Source organism: Nyctibius grandis, chromosome W (assembly GCF_013368605.1).
Source record: "Nyctibius grandis isolate bNycGra1 chromosome W, bNycGra1.pri, whole genome shotgun sequence".
In the NCBI taxonomy this organism is placed as follows: Eukaryota; Metazoa; Chordata; class Aves; order Nyctibiiformes; family Nyctibiidae; genus Nyctibius; species Nyctibius grandis.
The window spans coordinates 3,744,960-3,760,993 of record NC_090694.1 but is presented as its reverse complement, the minus strand read 5'-3'; the positions used below and the strand labels follow the sequence as shown (position 1 = coordinate 3,760,993).

The following is a 16,034-nucleotide window of genomic DNA, read 5'->3' as shown; positions in this document are numbered from 1 at the left end:
GTTCCCCGAACTTACCGTCGATTTACTACTAAATCAGTATCACAAAAAACCCCTCCGCTGGCCCCATTCCAGCAGAGCTTCTACTTCTTCCCTTTTTATCTCAGTCTCAGTTCGTGCGGCTATCTGCAGAATACACTTTACCGCCGCCTTTTCCAGTGCAGATACTGCACCACCCATCCTGCCGTATGTCACGTAGGCCTACAATTCCCGTCTCTCTCGAACGGCCCGGCTCACCTCCACTGGCACGGCAGCCACCCTCGCGTTTTCGTCTGGTACCCTTCTTCTCCGTTGCGAAGATCACGTCGGGGTCACCACAATGTTGGGGTCCATGCAAGGAACGGACTACAGCACACCAATGTGATGCTCTGATAGCCACTTTATTGCAGTTAACACAGCTCTTTTATAGCATACATACTTCCTTATCTCGTGGTCACGCCTTAAGCTATTGGCTGCAAGCACTGTGCACGCTCTGTCCACGCGCCCCTTCTGCTGTTCTGATTGAATACTTGCTATGAGCCTAAGCAAAGCCACATCCTTATGCTTTCTTGCTGTCTCATGCTGCCTCAGCACGTACACAACAGTGTACTCGTATGTCCTCTCTATAGTTCTTCCACGACCCAGGCCCCAACAATACAGTACATGCTGAGCTGCCACCTTTATTATTCTATTCTGGTACTCTTGTGGTTCATTTAGGAGAGATTAAAGCTTTTGAGACTACTTTTTATTTATTAATTTAAACATATTAATATGCATTTTGCTACAGTGAGGCACTAGAAAAATATATTGTATACGTATGATGTACACAGGGGAGAAAAATTTATTGTGGTGTCCATAGTATAGAAGAGGTGAATCTGCCTTTCAGGATAATACAACTGTGCAGCAGTTGACCTGGCCAACAAAGGCGTCTGTGGCCTGCCTTTAACTATTATGTCAGAACAGAAGCTGATGGGGAAATTCGAACTTACACAGTTTCCCAAACCTGAGTATGTGTTTTAAAAGGAACATGATTTACAGCTTTCAGCAGTGTAGAAAATCCAAAGGTGTTTGGGTTTTTTTTGAAGCTAATAAGATGTAGCAGTATGCACTAATATTTTTGCTATAGAATACAAATATTTTCCCTGTCATTCTCTCTTTTTTAATATTTTCATACTTATAGCTGCTACTTTTCATATTTGTAATGAGAGATGTATTTGGATAAACTTTTACAAAATCAGCTAGCCCTCCTGCTGGATTAAACATGCACATAATTTTTAACACTAAAGCATAAAGCACTTGAAAGACTGGTAGTAAAAATGGGTAATTAATGCCAACACACTAAATCAACCTTGCTTTGTGCCAAATGCATCATTTTGCTTGGAGCTTATCCACAGTCAGAGACTGCAAAACTGGCAGTATTATAATGCAAATCAGCTCAATAAAAATATTTCTACTGAAAGGAAAGCAAGAATACAGAGACTATTTTAGAGTCATTTATCTGATAGGTAGCTGAAATTTGGAAAAATGGTCTAATGCAAATATAAAAAGTTTTCTTTTTTATTTTTTTTTTAAAGCTTCTGTCTTTTGTCTAATTGTCAATAGAGTAACCTTTTTAGAAAGGAGCAAGTTATTTGAAGGTGTAATTACAATGATTCAGGGCCCTATCTTGCCTATCACTCACACCTCTCAAATTGTATGCTCCTTGAAGAAAGTGGTATTGTTACTCTTAGTGAAGTTGACTATTTACAACATCAGAATCTGAGGCATAATTTAGACTACCTGTTCTGTTAGTGTTGGATTGATTTGACAGCAAGTTCAATAATATGAATTATGAAACAGATTTTTCAGTTTATGAAAGAGGTTACATAATGCTGTGGCAGAGATAGAAATATGTGTAACTCAGTGATCTAGTAAATTTTTGTTTCCAATCATGTATTCCTCTTCCTTTAGCGGTGAATTTTCCTGTTACTTTAACTTTTTCAGTGTATGAGAAGCTTTTTTTGTCTGAAAGTATAGTTGCTCTAGAAACAATATGGAAAAGCAGAGAAAGATTAGTTTTAGGAAACATTGTCGTAAAATAGCTGAAAGTGCTATAAATTAGGCAGGCAGTAGGGAAGGGGAGGAAAATAACTGAGGCCCTGGTCTTGCAAACACATTGTGTGTATGTTACAGTTGAGTGGCTATGTTTGCTAGATTAGAGACATTTTGGCAAAAAAAAAAGGTGGCATAAAATTAGTAAAGTTGCTTTATTATACTGTCAAAGTTACGTAACGTTAATTTTGCAGATACTTGAGAGAGATTTGCAGAGATCTATTCTGGTTCCAAATGGTAGGGCCAGGGCCCTTGGTGGAAAAACTGTAAGTTTGTTGGGTTTTGGGATTGTTTTTGTAAATAAGACAGTGAAGATTGAGGCAAGAATGGCAACTTTGGGTTGCCTTAAAGCCATTGAGGATGTAGCACTAGCAGGATGGGAAGGGGAGGGATCACCTAGATCTTGGGTTTGTTTGGAGCGGAATTTGTGTATCTGGTGTAATTTGGCAGTGGGGAGGGACGAGCATTATTGCTTAGATTCTGTGAATCTGGTGTTAGCTGTGTAAACAGTTTGGCCTCAGAGTTAAATGGTGTACAGGAGGAAGGGTGAAAAAAAAACCACTCAGACCTTGGAGTTTATTGGTTTGGGAGATTTTTTTTTTCCTTTCTTTTTACCAAACCATTAAAATAAAAAGAGAAGAGTTCATGTTGAACTGAAAGAAAAAAATCCATTTATCTTAAACTGCAGTATAAAGCCCCAGCTGACTTTGTTTCAGTTCAGCCTCATCAAAATTCACTTAAATCAAACTGAACTTTTTAAATTTTGTTAGCGTCCTGGTTTTGTGGGAATAAAATTCATAGAATCACTTCTCTGTTATATTTTGTTTCAGTTTGTGGCCAGCCATGGTGATCAAGGCCCTCAGCAGTTAAATCCAGGGCAGTTGACCCAGGCTGGCCCACAGGTGTATTCTATATCATTAACATCAAGTTCACTATAAAAGGGAGGGATGGGGGGTTTTTTTGTGCTTGTCTCATCTTTTCTTATTCTCAATAATTGCTGTTCCTAGAGCAACTTGCTGCAACTCTGTAGGCTAAATATAATTTTTGTGTGTTTTGTATTACCATTGATATTGATTTCTTTATTTTATTAAATCTTTTTAAATTTTAACCTATGAGTTTCTCTCCTTTCCCAATTCCTGTTCTCAATTGGAGAAGGGGCATTGGGTGAGAGAACAACTGTTATTCTTTAGCCCTGGGTGTGGGTTAAATGAAGACAGTTGGTTACCTGGTTTTTTTTCTTTATTTTTAAAATTTGTATTTATTTTTAAGCTGAAAATTCAGTTCAAATAAAAATCAAGGCACTGTCTAAAAACTGTTGCAATGAAAGGACTATAAAAGTGTTAAAATAAGCAGCTTTTCTTTTTTTCCAAATAATTGTTTATCTGTATTGAAACTAATTTGTCAAATTCAATCCCACACAGCAGTGATCTCCCTTAATCTGCTTTTTGAGGCTGAAACTTAGATTGTCAGTGAAGTTTTGGACTGCTCTCTAGTAGCCCACAGTCTAGCTAGCATAGCTTGAAAACAGAAGAAATGGAAAATCTTTTGAAATTGAAGCCATCAATAAAAAATAGGTTATGGTGTTGCCCACAAAGTTTTGAAAGCTGCAGGATGATACGCTAGATCCTTTAAATGAGTCTTTAGCTGTGTTTCAGGGAGATGCATTGGGGCAAATGTATTCACAGCGTATGGCACCAAAACTGGTATTGGCAGAGTCTTATAAAGCTTTGAGAAATTTCAGCTTATGCAGTATTTCAGATGGACTTTGTTAGAATTTGGAAAATTAATTTTAGCAGTTGGCTCATTGTTCATCCTGTTTATGAGCTTCAAGAAATGGGGGAACATGTTTCTTGGATTCTTCTGGAGGTAGCCTGTGTGTGTATGTCTGTTTTGGTGGGTTTTTTTCTTCTTTGAGACAGTGGGAATGTGAGTTAAAGGCTTTCCCCTAAAGCCTGTGTATACTGTGTAATAAAAATGGCTTCTGCTTTTGTCTTGATCATATCTTTACTTATTTATGCTAAATTCCTAGTTTGTCCCTAGCATGATTACTATAATGTACTGAAAATCAAGTCTATAGATAGATTTTCAGTGTTAATCCTTTTTGGAGATTATTTCATGAATAATATTAATAAACACTTAAAGTTACTTTCAATAAATAAGGCATTTTTCAGTAGAATGTAATTTTTAAACTCTGTATTCAGAATAATTAATATTTAGTGTAAGGTCTTTGAAGAACAACTGGAACTTTGAATACCTGCATAGAGCATCTTGTGCTCATACAGATGTCTTTTAAAGATATTAGTGTTCATACTTACATTCTGATAATACAAGAGACTCTCCCAGTTAGAAGCTCTTATTTAGTTTTTCCAGAATTTTATAGTATGTACACACTTATGGTTCATATTTGAAAGTTTTTGATATATTAATTGTTCTACTGAAAGCTGTTATTAAATAAATGCAGAATATAATGTCATATGAGGGATTCACAGCCCCTTTTGAAAATATTTTTAGGTAGTACTGCTGTTGACTGATTGTGTAGACAACCATATGCAGTGGTAGATAGTCTCTATGGGGTCCCCAAAGTAAACTTAAATGGAGGAAAAATTTTGCCAAAACACAGCTTGAAAGAATGAATTTTACTTTATTTTAGGCATTGATTTAATCTTTGCACTAAGTTGGCTTGAAGAGTATTGATGTGTCATGAAATCCAATTTAGTAATCTGATTTGTTGTAGGACTAGAGGAATAATTAGGATTCCAGACCATATCATATGAAAGCAACTTTGTCAGTGTCACAGTTTAAAGCTGGGCCAGCTATTAACCAGGTGGCAGATGCTCTCTGTTAACCCTCTCCCCCCCCCCCAAGGGAAAGGGAAAAGGGAGAGAGACTTATGGGTTGGAAAGTTAAAACAGTTTTAATAAACTATAATAATGAAAAAGAGTATAATAACAATAATAATAGAAATAATCAAATATATACAAATATATACAAAACCAAGACTGAGAGCTTGGAAATCCTTCTCAGGCAGAGTTGCTCCCCCCAGTACAGGCAGAGGGGGAAAAGGCAGTACCTCCCCCCAGCACAGGCAGAGGGGAAAAGGCAGTAGCTCCCCTGCCATCACACCTGCAGGCTTTTAACTGGAGAATTGGCAAAGCTGGTACCAATCAGTGGGAGACAGGAGGGCCCCTCCCTCATGGGCCCCACCTCCAGGAGGCAGGGGGTTAGTGATAAATAGGGAAGTGAGAATGACGTGTGTGGGATGGAATACCTTGTTGGTCAATCTTGGGTCACCTGCCCTGTCTGCTCCTCCCTGCAGCTGCGACCCCCTTCGGCTCTTCACTCATAAGCAGTGAGGAATTTAGCAGTGACCTTAGTTTCTCTAAGACTAATTGGCCTGGTTTGGGCCAAACCAGGACATTCCACCCCTTATTCCATACCATTCACGTCATACTCAGATCACCACTACCTTTTCATTTTCAAATATATATATATACATATCACTAGTTTATGATTCTTCTCTATACAAAAAGTTCATTAAGTTCATTTGGTTCAGGATTGTGGGTTTCCATCTGGCTAGCAGTCTCTCTTTCGTCATGGTTCGTGCCCACGGGTTGCAGGTTAAAGATGTCAGACTCAAGGAGGTTACTGGACGCCACTTGATGAAGCTAGTTCCGGTCTCATCAACACTGTCTTAACCTGAAAGACACTTATGCAGCAACAACATACAGTTCAGACTTAAGTAGTCTCACCCATAATCAGATCACCTTCAGGGACACATCAGACTTCACCATCTTGCAACATCACCCACCAAGTACATCCAGGTCCCTGAGCAAAAGGAATCCCACGAATGGGTTTACCTTTGCCCGTTGCAGGAACAATCCAGACAGTTTTTCCCAATAGATTCCTTTCATGCACCACAGGGACTTTATCCCCTTCTACTGTATGTAGAAGGTCTGACTGAGCAGGGCCAGCTCGATTGATAGATCCCCTGGTGTTAACTAACCAGGTAGCTTGTGCCAGATGTTTATCCCAGTTTTTAAAGGTTCCACCCCCCATTGCTTTCAGGGTAGTTTTTAACAGCCCATTATACCATTCAATTTTCCCAGAGGCTGGTGCATGATAGGGGATGTGATATACCCATTCAATGCCATGCTCTTTGGCCCAGTTGTCTATGAGACTGTTTTTGAAATGAGTCCCATTGTCCGACTCAATTCTCTCTGGCGTGCCGTGTCGCCACAAGATTTGCTTTTCAAGGCCCAGAATAGTGTTCCGGGCAGTGGCATGGGGCACAGAGTATGTTTCCAGCCATCCGGTGGTCGCCTCCACCATGGTAAGCACATAGCGTTTACCCTGGCGGGTTTGAGGGAGTGTGATATAGTCAATTTGCCAGGCCTCCCCATATTTATATTTCAACCACCGCCCCCCATACCACAAAGGTTTTAACCGTTTGGCTTGCTTAATTGCGGCGCATGTTTCACAATCATGGATAACCTGTGCAATAGAGTCCATGGTTAAGTCCACCCCTCGGTCACGAGCCCATCTGTATGTTGCGTCTCTCCCTTGATGACCTGAAGTGTCATGAGCCCACCGAGCTAAAAATAGTTCACCTTTATGTTCCCAGTCCAAATCTATTTGGAACACTTTAGCAGCTTGATTCGCTTGTTGGTTGTTTCGATGTTCCTCAGTTGCCCGACTTTTAGGTACGTGAGCATCTACATGACGTACCTTCACGACTAGTTCCTCTAGCTGAGCAGCAATATCTTGCCACAGTTCAGCAGCCCAAATATGTTTCCCTTTGTGCTGCCAGTTGCTTCGCTTCCACTGCTTTAACCACCCCCACAAGGCATTTGCCACCATCCATGAGTCAGTATAAAGATACAGCCTTGGCCACTTTTCTCGTTCAGCAATGTCTAAAGCCAGCTGGATGGCTTTTACCTCTGCAAATTGACTTGATTCACCTTGTCCTTCTGTGGCTTCTGTGACTCGTCGTATGGGACTCCATACAGCAGCTTTCCACTTCCGATGCTTTCCTACAAGACGGCAGGATCCATCGGTGAACAGGGCATACTGCTTCTCATCCTCTGGTAGTTCATTATATGGTGGGGCTTCTTCAGCACGTGTCACCTCCTTTTCTGGTGGCATTCCGAAGTCTTTGCCTTCTGGCCAGTCCATGATCACTTCTAAGATTCCTGGGCGATTAGGGTTTCCTATTCGAGCCCTCTGCATAATTAATGCAATCCATTTACTCCATGTCACATCAGTTGCATGATGGGTAGTGGGAACCTTACCCTTGAACATCCAGCCTAGTACTGGTAATCGAGGTGCTAGGAGAAGTTGTGCTTCAGTACCAATTACCTCTGAAGCAGCTCTAACTCCTTCATATGCTGCCAGTATCTCTTTTTCAGTTGGAGTGTAATTGGCCTTGGAGCCCTTGTATCCTCGACTCCAAAATCCTAGGGGTCGACCTCGAGTCTCCCCTGGCACTTTCTGCCAGAGGCTCCAGGTAGGACCATTGTCCCCAGCTGAGGTGTAGAGCACATTTTTAACATCTTGTCCCGTACGGACTGGTCCAAGGGCTACTGCATGCACAATCTCTTGTTTAATTTGTTCAAAAGCCTGTCGTTGTTCAGGGCCCCACTGAAAATCATTCTTCTTTCTGGTCACTTGATAAAGAGGGCGTACAATCTGGCTGTAATCTGGAATATGCATTCTCCAGAAACCCACAACGCCTAAGAAGGCTTGTGTTTCCTTTTTGTTAGTTGGTGGGGACATAGCTGTTATTTTGTTGATCACCTCTATCGGGATCTGGCGACGCCCATCTTGCCATTTAATCCCTAAAAACTGGATCTCCCGGGCAGGTCCCTTGACCTTGCCCCTTTTTATGGCAAAACCAGCTTTCAGAAGAATTTGGATTATTTTCTCTCCTTTGTCAAAAACTTCTGCTGCTGTATCTCCCCACAGAATGATGTCATCAATGTATTGCAAATGTTCTGGAGCTCCACCCTTTTCTAGTGCAGTCTGGATCAGTCCATGGCAAATAGTAGGACTGTGTTTCCACCCCTGGGGCAGTCGGTTCCAGGTATACTGGATACCTCTCCAGGTAAAAGCAAACTGTGGCCTGCACTTTGGTGCCAAAGGAATAGAGAAAAATGCATTAGCAATGTCTATGGTGGCGTACCACTTGGCTGCCTTTGACTCCAGTTCGTATTGAAGTTCTAGCATGTCTGGCACAGCAGCACTCAGCGGTGGCATAACTTCATTTAGGCCACGATAGTCCACAGTTAATCTCCATTCTCCATCAGACTTTCGCACTGGCCATATAGGACTATTAAAGGGTGAGCGAGTCTTGCTAATCACTCCTTGATTTTCTAATTGTCTAATCAGTTTATGAATGGGGATCAGGGAGTCTCGATTGGTGCGATATTGTCGTCAGTGCACCGTGGTAGTAGCAATTGGCACCTGTTGTTCTTCAACCTTCAGCAACCCCACAACAGAAGGATCCTCTGAGAGGCCAGGCAAGGTAGACAGCTGTTTAATGTCCTCAGTCTCTACAGCTGCTATACCAAAGGCCCATCTGTACCCTTTTGGGTCCTTAAAATACCCTCTCTTGAGGTAGTCTATGCCAAGGATGCACGGAGCATCTGGGCCAGTCACAATGGGGTGCTTTTTCCATTCATTTTTAGTTAGGCTCACTTCGGCCTCCAATACAGATAACACTTGAGATCCTCCTGTTACTCCTGAAATGCTGATAGGTTCTGTCCCTTTATGATCCGATGGCATTAGGGTGCACTGTGCACCAGTGTCTACCAAGGCTCGATACCTTTGTGGTTTTAATGTGCCAGGCCATCGAATCCACACAGTCCAATAAACTCGGTTGTCCCTCTCCTCCACCTGGCTGGAGGCAGGGCCCCCCTAATTAAGGAATGGATTCGTGCTGCTCACAGGGACTGGACCTTCATTTCTCCTATTCACACTTGGGAAAAAGTGATTTGAGGCCCATCTCCCCTGACTGGGGTCCTGCTCACTGGTAACTGGAGCAGCCATCCTCCTAGAAAAATTCTCTCTGGTATTTCTTTTAGCTTGCAACTCACGTACTCGTGCCTGTAGGGTACTGGTAGGTTGTCCATGCCATCTGCTCATGTCCTCCCCATAACCACGCAGGGCAAACCACAGGATACCTCGTGATGTGTTCCGTTTCCTTTGAGCTGGTCCTGGAGGAGAACGTTTTCTCCTAACGGCTGCAACGCGCGCCTGTGTAGGTAGAGAGTCAAGTTTATTCTCGATCATGGACAGTTTGTCTGACAGTTGTTTAAATGAGTCCTTGTTCTCCTTAGTCAGTTTTTCCACAGCTGAGATGCGTGCCTGCAGTGGGGAAGAAATACTATCTTCATACTGTCGCATACAGTTAGCCATTTCGCCCACAGTAGAATGTGCCATATCATCTTCTCCCCAGACTAATATTGACAATGTATGGGTATATGTCGGTGGAGCATTCTTCACAACCTTCCAGAACATGGATCGGTTGCATTCCACTTCATCAGGATCTACAGGATCTACAACTTCCCGTGGGTGTCTATAAATGATCTCTTGCACAGCCAGTTCTCTAAGGTAGTTAATACCTTTTTCTATAGTGGTCCATTTGCTTAGGTGACTCATAACATCATCTTTATAGGGATACCTGCTCTTTACAGCTGACAAGAGTCGCCTCCAGAGACTGATAGTGTTTGACTTTCTTGCAAGCGCCTTATCAATACCACCATCTCTGGACAGGGATCCCAACTGTCTGGCTTCTCTGCCATCCAATTGCATGCTGTCTGCCCCATTATCCCAGCATCGGAGCAGCCAGGTAATAATAGGTTCATCATCATAACGGCTGAAATCTTTCCTTATATTTCTCAGGTCCTTCAGGGATAAGGAGTGGTAGGTTATCTCTACGTCCGAGTCCTCCTCTTGTGATAGTTCTGCTTTAGAAGGACCTTTCTTCTGTGATGGGTCTGCTTTAAAATGACAATCAAGGAAACCCCCATCTGTGTCAGGCCCTAACTCTGCCTGAGAAGGGCCCTCACCTGGGTCATATGATGGCTCTGCCTTAGAAGGCTCTGAGTCATCATCCTTCTCTTCCCAAGCTGATTTCTTTTGGTATTTCTTCCTGGTTACAGGAGCAATTGGTAGAGATTCGATAGATGCTGGAGTCTGAGGAGATGCAGTGGCTGTCTTGGGAGTGCTGAGAGTCTGAGTAGCTACAGTGGCCATCTTGGGGGGTGTAGCAGCTGTGGTACAGGCTGCCGAGGTTTCAGTGGGTTTAGTGGCTGTAGCAGCAGTACACACTGTAGGATCTGAGGTGGCTGCATAACACCTACAACTGTCTCTGCACCGATATTTAATCTTATCCCACATCAGAAACACATTCAGGACAACTGAAAATAAAAACATGCCACCTAGACAGCACCATCCTAATTTCGCAAAATCTAGTGGAATCAGCTTGGCAGAAAAGGAGAAGGTACTATTTCCCAAAGTAAAACTGGAAGTGTAATCATTAACAGAATCAGCTAAAGGACGCCTGGAGCGTGCAGATGAAGTTGCTGCTACTGATTCGCGATTAAAGCTGCCCATCATTGTGTCATAGAGATAAGAGATCAGAATATTAACTGCCCAGTTTATCACAGCATAAATCAGTATCAAACCCCACACCAAAACAATACATTTCGACCAGCGCCCACTGCTAAACTGCATGTAAACATTCATAAGAAGCAAGCAATAACACAGTGCCCACGGCAGGTAAGGCATCATTGCAATACTCAATTGTGAAAGAAACTCCATAAAAAGACGAGATAACACAGCATTCAAAAATGACATCACCATCTTTACTATCTGTTTTAACTTTCCAACCCCTCGTAAATCTCAAAGGAAGAAATCTGTTACTCTCTCAGCTGAGCTCTCTGGGTCTCCTCCCACCAGAGCCAGGATTCAACTTATCAGAGCAACCTGTTAGAGCTTCTCTTGAGCCCCACATTGGGCACCAATTAAATCTGTCACTGTTTAAAGCTGGGCCAGCTATTAACCAGGTGGCAGATGCTCTCTGTTAACCCTCTCTCTTCCCCCCCCCCCAAGGGAAAGGGAAAAGGGAGAGAGATTTATGGGTTGGAAAGTTAAAACAGTTTTAATAAACTATAATAATGAAAAAGAGTATAATAACAATAATAATAGAAATAATCAAATATATACAAATATATACAAAACCAAGACTGAGAGCTTGGAAATCCTTCTCAGGCAGAGTTGCTCCCCCCAGTACAGGCAGAGGGGGAAAAGGCAGTACCTCCCCCCAGCACAAGCAGAGGGGAAAAGGCAGTAGCTCCCTGCCATCACACCTGCAGGCTTTTAACTGGAGAATTGGCAAAGCTGGTACCAATCAGTGGGAGACAGGAGGGCCCCTCCCTCCTGGGCCCCACCTCCAGGAGGCAGGGGGTTAGTGATAAATAGGGAAGTGAGAATGACGTGTGTGGGATGGAATACCTTGTTGGTCAATCTTGGGTCACCTGCCCTGTCTGCTCCTCCCTGCAGCTGCGACCCCCTTCGGCTCTTCACTCATAAGCAGTGAGGAATTTAGCAGTGACCTTAGTTTCTCTAAGACTAATTGGCCTGGTTTGGGCCAAACCAGGACAGTCAGCAGCCTGGAGAAGGGAGAAAGGTGTTGGTGGTCACTGTGATACAACAGTGGTCTTTTCTGTTTTATCTAATCATTAGGCAGTGGTTTTCTTTGAGAGGAAAACATGTAGTTAACCAGCCTGTGGTTACTGAGAATGCTGATTATGACTGGGGGTGAAAAGCATTCAAAGGACTGTAGGTGAAAGGCACTCAAAAGAAGAGTAACTTCAGAGTTACTCTTTAACATAAGTATGACTCTAGTGGTCCTTAGTTTTTGTAAACTAATCTGTAGATGAGTTGCAGTGTACTCTTTGTGTGACAGTCCCAGTCAGCATGATTGTTAATGTGTGCCTAGTTGAACAGTGTGTGAAAGTTTGACCTTATTTAGATATCAGTCTAGTAACAGAACAGCATTGCTACTTAATACTGATTAAATAATATATTTGTATGAATACAGTAAGATTAGATGTAACTGGTATTTTCTTAAATCTACTTCCTTATTAATCCCATTCTGGTGCAGAACCATGTCCAGACTGACTCAGCTGGAGAGACTGGACTTAGGAAGTAATGAATTCACAGAAGTGGTAAGTTTTGCCGAAGTAACAGGGCTTTGTATCTTTTATAAATCTCTTTATCCTTTAATCTATTTTTAATCAATATGCAAATGTAAAAATCAGCTTTAAGAGTTTTGTATATTATGTATACCTTATACTACTTTATAGATCCTGTTATAAAAATTATGTGCATATTCTTATGAATATGAGTATGTGTTCTTCCTCAGTTTAAAAATAAAACACTGGTATAGTATGGCTACATTACTGGTAAAAAGTTAATGGTAATATGTGTTTCAATTATAAACATAATAATTTGACTTAAATTCTAAACACTTATTGATCATCATATATTTAATGTTGCAAGTTCTGTATAAGCTGTGCATAACCTACTTTTATTAGTGTGTACAAACTATTTAGATCCAAAGGAAACTAATTATAAGTTTGAATATTATTCAAAATAATATTTACAGTTGAGGTGCTCAGATTTTTCTGTCAACATGGGTCAGCTTCTTTCCTGTTCATGATGTCAGACAAATATATCTTCCATTTACAATCACTTAACATCCCTCTGCTTCTACAAGTACTTTCCTGTATAAGGGAATTGAAATAGAAGTATAGTGGAACATACTGACCTGCTGTATAACAAAGTCAAGCCTCTGTGTGCCACCAGTAGGGTACTTCATTAGCCACAGATCATGCAGAGCTGAAGAATTGCCTAGCTGTATGGTTTTGGCAGATAGAGAAGTGTATTTAAGGAATTGTTCTTTAGTATTACACTTCTAGCCATTACTGTTACTGCCATATTCTCATTACACTGTAGATATTCACGTGGGAGCCTTAAATTAACATGCTCAGGCCCACATTAAGCCATAACAGCCAAGAACTAAGTATAGGCTGTAAAATTACCTGTTTGGGTATATTTTTGGCAGGTTGCTTCATCTCTACCAGCCTTTTATCTAGAAGAGTCAACTACTGGTAACTTATTTCATTAAGATCTTTTGGTAAGAGCACAGAAAGGTTTGAAACTGCTTTTTGGGTAAAGATATGTCTGAAAGGTAGTCTTCAGTTAAGATTTTCTCTTGGAAAATTAATTACTGGGAGCCAAGACTGCAATTTATGCAGGAATACTGTATACTTGCAATATAACAAAATTGAGTTCTGTGTTTAACTGAACTTGGTTGTAGTTGTTAAGGTGCAGTAGCACCTGTTTTGTATTACTTTCTCAGGAGGAAAGTTTAAATAGGAAAGCATATGCAACATGGACGTTTACCAAGACGTGGTCTTTCCCTGATATATAGAGATACTTCTAATGTTAAGTTGTAGTGGGAGCATATCCTGCACTTCATTTTATGGACAGTGGTTTGCTTGTATCAGGCAGATGCACCCTTTGCTGCTAGAAAATTAAAATTTGTTTCCAATTTCCCCAAAACCACAAAAGTTTTGTGGTTTTTGAAAAACAGCTCTTCTGAGTTGATGGAATTTAAGGGTTTTTAGACCTCCGTGAGAGGGGGAATTATACACATAAGATTGATTTATTGTGCGTTCCAGTTGAAAAATACTTTCTGTATAAAAAAATTAACACTTTCTGTAAGGATTATTTAGTGCTGTAATCAAGTTCCTAAAAGATTTTTGTATATCTAGTATGTATTTACATTTTAAAAAGTTAATTATCTGGGGTTTATTTGATGACCCAATGAAACAGTGTATATAACATCTATAAGACATTACTTAAAGTTGTAATAGATGAATCACTGAAGTTGTTTTTGCCTTTCACTATTTTTGTATGAAGCTTTTAAAAAACTGTTTCCTTTACAGCCTGAAGTACTTGAACAACTGAGTGGGTTAAAGGAATTTTGGATGGATGGTAATAGACTAACACTTATTCCAGGGGTAAATACTTTTACTGTGTTAAACATTTAGTATTTTAATTTACAGTGATATTTGCTTTGTCAGCTATCATATGTTAAAATTGCTGTATAATTTTAATGATGCTACTTAAAGCCAAGAGGCTAAATGTGACTTAAATGCTTGATTAGTGTACTTAGAAATTGTCACTGATCATGAGAGTTGGGTACACAGCTTTTCTTTCATTGGAAGTTATAATCCTCTCATCTAAAAATTATGTTCCAATTTAGGAAAGGAGTAATAATCCTACATAAAATCCTGGATGAAATGTAGGGTTGACCAGTCCTTCCAAAAAGGAATTATTTTGTGTTAGCAAGCAGGAATTTATGGGATAAATATGTTGTGTGAATTTTTACTGGTCATGGCTGTAAAACAAGCAACGACTGTTCAGAATCTTTTGCTGTGTATACACAGAGTATAGCCAGTTCCTGAGAAAATGTTCTGTTGACTAAAACCAGGTTTTCCTGTGATCTCTTAGAATTACATGAGGTCCAGGATGATCTATTATTGCAGTACTTGTGAACCTGTGTTTATGATCGAGTAAACCAGTATTTGAAATTTGTGAAGCAGCTGGTCTGTTTTGAGACTTAAAAACACTAGCAATCTTCTGATGTGAGGGTTTCTTGCCTGATCAGTAGTCTGATCTCTATGGTCTTTTCTCACTTCAGCTAATTCTTCTTTGAAGAAGAGTTGAGTGGACGTATTAAACCTTTTTGCTCTACAGTAAAAGTAGAACTGTATTTGTGAAAGTGACTGTATCTTCCCTGTTAAGATTTTAGTTAGTGTGCACAAATCTTTAAGCTTAATTCTTGGTTCATATGGTAATACAAATTTATATTTTTTTTTTCAGTTTAGTACAATTAGGGATTCATTGTTGTTGGTTTTGAGGTTAAGTAGGATTCAGTTTTACACAAAAGGCAAAAATAAGCATTAAAAGACTTTACTGGAGCCTTAATTATGTCCTTATGTTACACTGTACATCTCTCTGAAGTCTGTTCTAAAGCTTCAGTCACTTGGTTCACGATAACTGATCAAACAGTTGAATTTACAGCAGACTGACACCTGCAGAATAACTGTGGGGTGTGTGTAAAAACATCAACTGTGCATATCTGCAAAATATTTCATTACAAAGTTTGGATATTTTGCATAAAGCTGTAATTCAGCACTATAAATAGGTTTTCTCTTCTCCTATGGCATTACACTTGACAGTTTGTTGTCAAATCTGCTGGCTTTTTTTGTTTTGAACTTGCACTTCCTAGAATGTATTATTTTCTCTTGATTTTAGTTCATAGGAACTTTGAAACAACTGACCTACTTAGATGTTTCTAAAAACAATATTGAAGAAGTTGAAGAAGGTATTTCAGGTTGTGAAAGCCTACAAGACCTACTGTTATCCAGTAACTCACTTCAGCAACTGCCAGAGTCTATTGGTTTGTATTTTCAGTTAATTCATGTTCTTACAAGCTTATAGTTTGGACACAGAACACTTGAAAATAGACAAATGGCATTTTAGATCTAGGTTTCAATTGATTTAAAGTTCCTGTTTTGGATAAAGCTGTAATGTGTAGCTGAATACTAACATTTATATTTGTTTTGGAGCATTCTTGACTTTATACAGTAGTTTGTAAATGGATGAGAAACTGTCGACTGTAACAGAGTAAAAAGATCCACCCACGCCCCCCCCCCCGGCTGGCCAATGGTAAGCTGGCAAACAAGTTCTGTAAGCTTGTCTGCTTATTTCCTTAGTAGATATATAGCACCATAGGCATGCCAGGGAATACAGAAGATGTGGTTGATTGCCCATAGGTTTTTTCCCCTTAATTTAAAATTAAATTTAAATTTAAACTCAAATGTCCTTTTTGA

The 16,034-nt window shown here is 40.4% G+C and overlaps 1 protein-coding gene across 6 annotated transcripts in view; it reads left to right on the top strand.

Moving 5' to 3' along the window:
• Window positions 1-16,034, top strand: part of LOC137675698 (erbin-like) — a 197,056-nt gene that overhangs the window by 135,629 nt on the left and 45,393 nt on the right. For all 6 annotated transcript variants that reach the window (XM_068421879.1, XM_068421881.1, XM_068421878.1 and 3 more), the window contains exons 8-10: window positions 12,233-12,296; window positions 14,082-14,156; window positions 15,457-15,601. In XM_068421879.1, the coding sequence (XP_068277980.1) occupies window positions 12,233-12,296; window positions 14,082-14,156; window positions 15,457-15,601 (284 nt within the window). The remainder of the gene's footprint in view (window positions 1-12,232; window positions 12,297-14,081; window positions 14,157-15,456; window positions 15,602-16,034) is intronic.